Source organism: Monopterus albus, unplaced genomic scaffold (genome assembly GCF_001952655.1).
Source record: "Monopterus albus unplaced genomic scaffold, M_albus_1.0 scaffold59.1, whole genome shotgun sequence".
Lineage (NCBI taxonomy): Eukaryota > Metazoa > Chordata > Actinopteri > Synbranchiformes > Synbranchidae > Monopterus > Monopterus albus.
Window position 1 is genome coordinate 31383 of NW_018127939.1, and position 4258 is coordinate 35640.

The window sequence follows — 4258 nt, forward strand, 5'->3', positions numbered from 1 at the left end:
CTCTAATATATAAACACATAAGGTGACAAGGGGAGTTGTTTGTCTAACAGTGTGTGCGTGCATTTGTGTCTCCAAGGCTGTGGCATGACAATAAAGGGCATGACTGGAATACATTGCAAGTCAGAGGTGTCATTAAGCAAGCAGTGGAATGACTGTGTGGGCTGCCAGCGAGTGTGTCTCTCCCTTTTGTTTTTAAAATGCAAGCTTGAGAGCTCTGTTTTGTGTTGCAGTGCCACAAACATTGTGTTGGCTAAAGGTTATGATACTTAGAGAAGACAAATTGGTTTTATTTTTCAGGTGATTTTGAGGTGGATATATGGACTGATAAATGCTACTCTGAACTACTTTTGCTGTTTCCCTTGATTCTTTCCAGTCTTTCAAGCCTTCCATCCTCTAAACTTGCCCCCATTCTAACTTCGACCCACCACTGCCACTTGGGTCAAGGCTTTAGCAACTATTCTATTTACAAAACCCTGTAATCTGACTTGCATTTGGGCAGACATCCAGACAAGTCAAGGCTGCTTTGGTAGACAAATCTGATTTCCCTGTTGTCATTACTGGGGACCCTTCTGTTTCCAGTGAGAAAGTTTAACAGAGAGTCAGCTGCGGCTGCAATAGGAGGCATTCACGCGGAGATTCAGAACCATAAAGGCATAACCACTCATGGGCAGATGCGTGAAAAGGGTCTTCTTAGAATGCAGGTCAGAGACGAAGCTGACCTCACGGGTTGAGGAAGGATAAGCAAGAAATGCAGAGGAGAGGGGGAGGGGAGAATATGCTTGCACACACACAGAATATGTGTGTGTGTCTATGTGTGTGAATGTATGGGTACGGGGCTGTAGTGGCCAGGCAAGGCTGCAGGGGCAAAGGCTGGTCCCCTGATGGGTGTCTTTCAGTATGCCAAGGCTGAGTGGGAATGAGAACTGATGGGTGTGAAATGGTCCCTTCTCACAGTGACCCAGGCCCCTACTAGGTCCAGCCTGCTAACACTGTCGCTTTGTCCTTCCCATTCTCAAAGAGCCTGTATATCAAAGGGCTCGTAATGACTCAGCTGGGAATGTATGAATGCTGTAGAGACTCTGATGACATCATTTGTGGCATTCAGTCAGTATCTTCAGTTATAGTGTTATGAAAGGCATAAAAAGTTTTATTTGGACATTCTAAGTCTGCAGTGCCTGATGACAGTGATTTGTGCAAGTGGTGCCAAACTACACAGTGATGTTTAAGGGCCTGAAACTCCGGAGTGATGACTGAAACTACTTGTAAGGCCCCAAACAACACTTGATTCTTGAGAAAACAGTTTGTCATCTATTTTGTCTCTTCATCATCTTATTCAGTACATGTTTAGAAACAGGTTTTTTATTTCAGCCTCACAAGGTAGAGACATTTTCTTGGAACACAACACGAATCTGATGAGCACACATTCTGAGCTGAGCACATATCTGTGATTAGCCAAGTCTTGCTGAAGATGATGACATCCATTTTGTTTGGTGGGAGAGAACAGATGGGCAGCATTGGCAGAGAAATGTCACACCAAATGCAAATATAGCACCTTGTTGTTTCGCTGTTTGCGGCTGGTCTGACTGTTTTTTCTCTTTTTCTCTCAAAAAAAAACACTGGTGGATGATGACTATAATAATAATCTTTGGTGCTTGTTGGGAAGCAGAGATCTGAACCTGAATACACACAACTGTGATATATTATCTGAAGACATGTTGCTTCATCAGTCTGCCGCCTGTATTATTTATTCCCATCTTAAATCTCTTTCAGTTGCTTTGTCTAATGTGGTTGTCTTTTGTATCCTAAATTAATGTCACAAGAAATGTTTGACCCTTGAGACAGGAGCTGCAGAGGATTCCCATATTATTCAGCCTACACTGTAACAAATTGCTGTTAAAAACGGCCAAATTCCAACAGTAACGTACTGTTTTCCATTAAAACAGTATTATACTGTTGACAACAATACCTCACAAAGGGGTTCTGCACAAAGCAGGGCACTAACAGGAGAAAAGTCAACAATAATACACATGTCCAGAGCCAATGGACCTCTTCTTTATGATGCAGCTTTAAAAACAAACAAGCCAAAACAAAAACAACAACAAAAAAACTTTGCTTGGACACATTATATCTGGTGTTGTGACACCAGGGGACAGAAGTTCCCCATGTGGTATTTGGTATTTTGACATTGCATTTATTTCTCGTAAGAAACAATCACATGATACAGTAGACTGTGATGAAGAAAGCTGTACATATTTATTTCCTGTTAATGCACTGTACTGAATTTTTATTGCTGTGTTTAATTTACTGTATTGTCATGATTGATGTCAATTAAAGAGTTTCTGACATATCAACAAGAAGGATCTCAATTCTCTGGGTTTTACCACATCAGGATTATGTTAAACATCGTATGTAGAATTAGATTAAATCAAACAAAGCACACACTTGCAGGTAATCATATTGACCAACGTCTTTGGTAAACCTCATTTCTCCTGTCTTTTCTGTGAATTTTTTTGTTAAAACATTTCTGGTCTGCTTTAAGTAGCTCTGTCTATGAGAGGGAAATTGTCCAGTGGTTTACTTTGGCTTAGTTGTAAATAGAAAAGAAAAAAAGTTATAATTTCCTTGCAAGTGTGTGTATGTGTGTGTGCGCGCAGCCTAGAATATAATAGTTACATTGCTCTTCTGTCAAAGCCTTTTTGTCAGCATTGCTAATGAGTTGTTATAAGACACACTGAACTAAAACGTTGGTGTTTTTGAGTTTGCAGCTTTTTGTTAGTGGAGGATTTGCCATCAAAATGTTCCCATGCCAGTTCTGTGCTAGTGAATGTACCAATGTATGTGCATATGTTAGGCACACAGATTCATATGGATGTACCAGATTTCAACCAGAACTTCCACCAGAGAGACTGATAATACTATGGAACAAAAGCGCCAAAGATTGGAGGAGATCTATAGACAGGAAGGTGCAGATGGGGTTGAAAGAGCAGAGGTCCGTCATCTCATGGAGACTACATTCTGTCTACTGTGTCACCATATAAATGCGATTCCGGCTCCTTCCATTGGAGGCATAAGAAGCAAATGGCCTTATCTCTTCAATCAGAGATACATGTATGCTCATTTTGAGCTTCTCACAGATCTTAATGTGCTGCATCTCCTGGAGCTTGCCATGGAGGAATCTGGGAAAGTGATCACAGAATATATCCGCAACAAACCTACCAACAAAGATGTCCAGACTGTCCTCTCCCAGGGGGAGGACACTGAGGTGGCACTTCATGTGGTCCAGTTGCTGATGGCCCACTTCACAGAGACCACAGATGGGCTCATCCTTCTTGCAGATGTAAGGTTGTTTTCTCTTTCTTTCGTAATTTTTATTGCCTTGAATTGTTGCCATCTTAAATTCATATCATGAACATTATCACTACAATTCTACTGTCTTTTCCCTATAGTCGTCTGCCACAGTGGCTGATGTTGAGAGGACCCTCACGCTACCACCAACTCCTTGTCTAATACTGCTCAGTATGTATTCATTGAAGTGACATTGTTTATGTTATATCAGATGAGCGTTCACATTTATTTATATCCCAGCAAAGCATGCACATTCTTCCATGTAAAGATATAGAAGTTAATTCTCTGAAATTACTATTTTATGTTTCAGGTGGAACAGAGCATGTCACTGCAGGACGCTGGATGATCTGCCTTGAGGGTGAGGTCCTATGTGAGGGCATCCAACCAACATTTGTGACAGGGCTTGCTGCTCTGTTTTCAGTGTACTACATATTTAATCTGCAGTACCAAGAGGAGGCTGCCTGTACACTAGAATTTATTCAAAGGTAAGGTTTGTGTTGTCCAACAGACCTGTTTCACAGCAGTCATTTTGACATGAAATTGTAAGGTAAACACAGGTGTTATTGATGATATTAAACTTCAATCCGATTAATGTCTAACCAAGCCAGGGTCCTGGTATAGTAATACTAACTCTCTGAAAAAATTGCAAAACATAAATAGAACAGAAACACAACTAATGTCAGTAGTAATACCTGTGTTTACCTGCTATTTCATGTCAAAATGGCTGCTCTGAAAAAGGTCTGCTGTTCTCTTTACTTGTCTCTAGCTGCTTGGTCATCATATCCAATTTAGATTGTTTAAGTAAATATATAAGCACCAGTAGTCATCCCAACAATATCTTCACAACATTGATATTATGGTATTCCATTAAAAATATTTTGATCATATGTACGAGCCCTATGTCATATAATAG

At 40.5% G+C, this 4258-nt stretch overlaps 1 protein-coding gene across 1 annotated transcript; it reads left to right on the forward strand.

Annotated features, from left to right (window-relative positions):
- The first annotated feature begins 2529 nt into the window (after positions 1–2529).
- On the forward strand, positions 2530–3878 carry LOC109961797 (uncharacterized). Its single transcript, XM_020602937.1, has 3 exons — positions 2530–3337; positions 3447–3516; positions 3656–3878. The coding sequence occupies exons 1-3, from the start codon at positions 2870–2872 to the stop codon at positions 3832–3834; spliced, it is 717 nt and encodes a 238-aa protein (XP_020458593.1). The 5' UTR covers positions 2530–2869; the 3' UTR covers positions 3835–3878.
- The last annotated feature ends 380 nt before the right edge of the window (positions 3879–4258 follow it).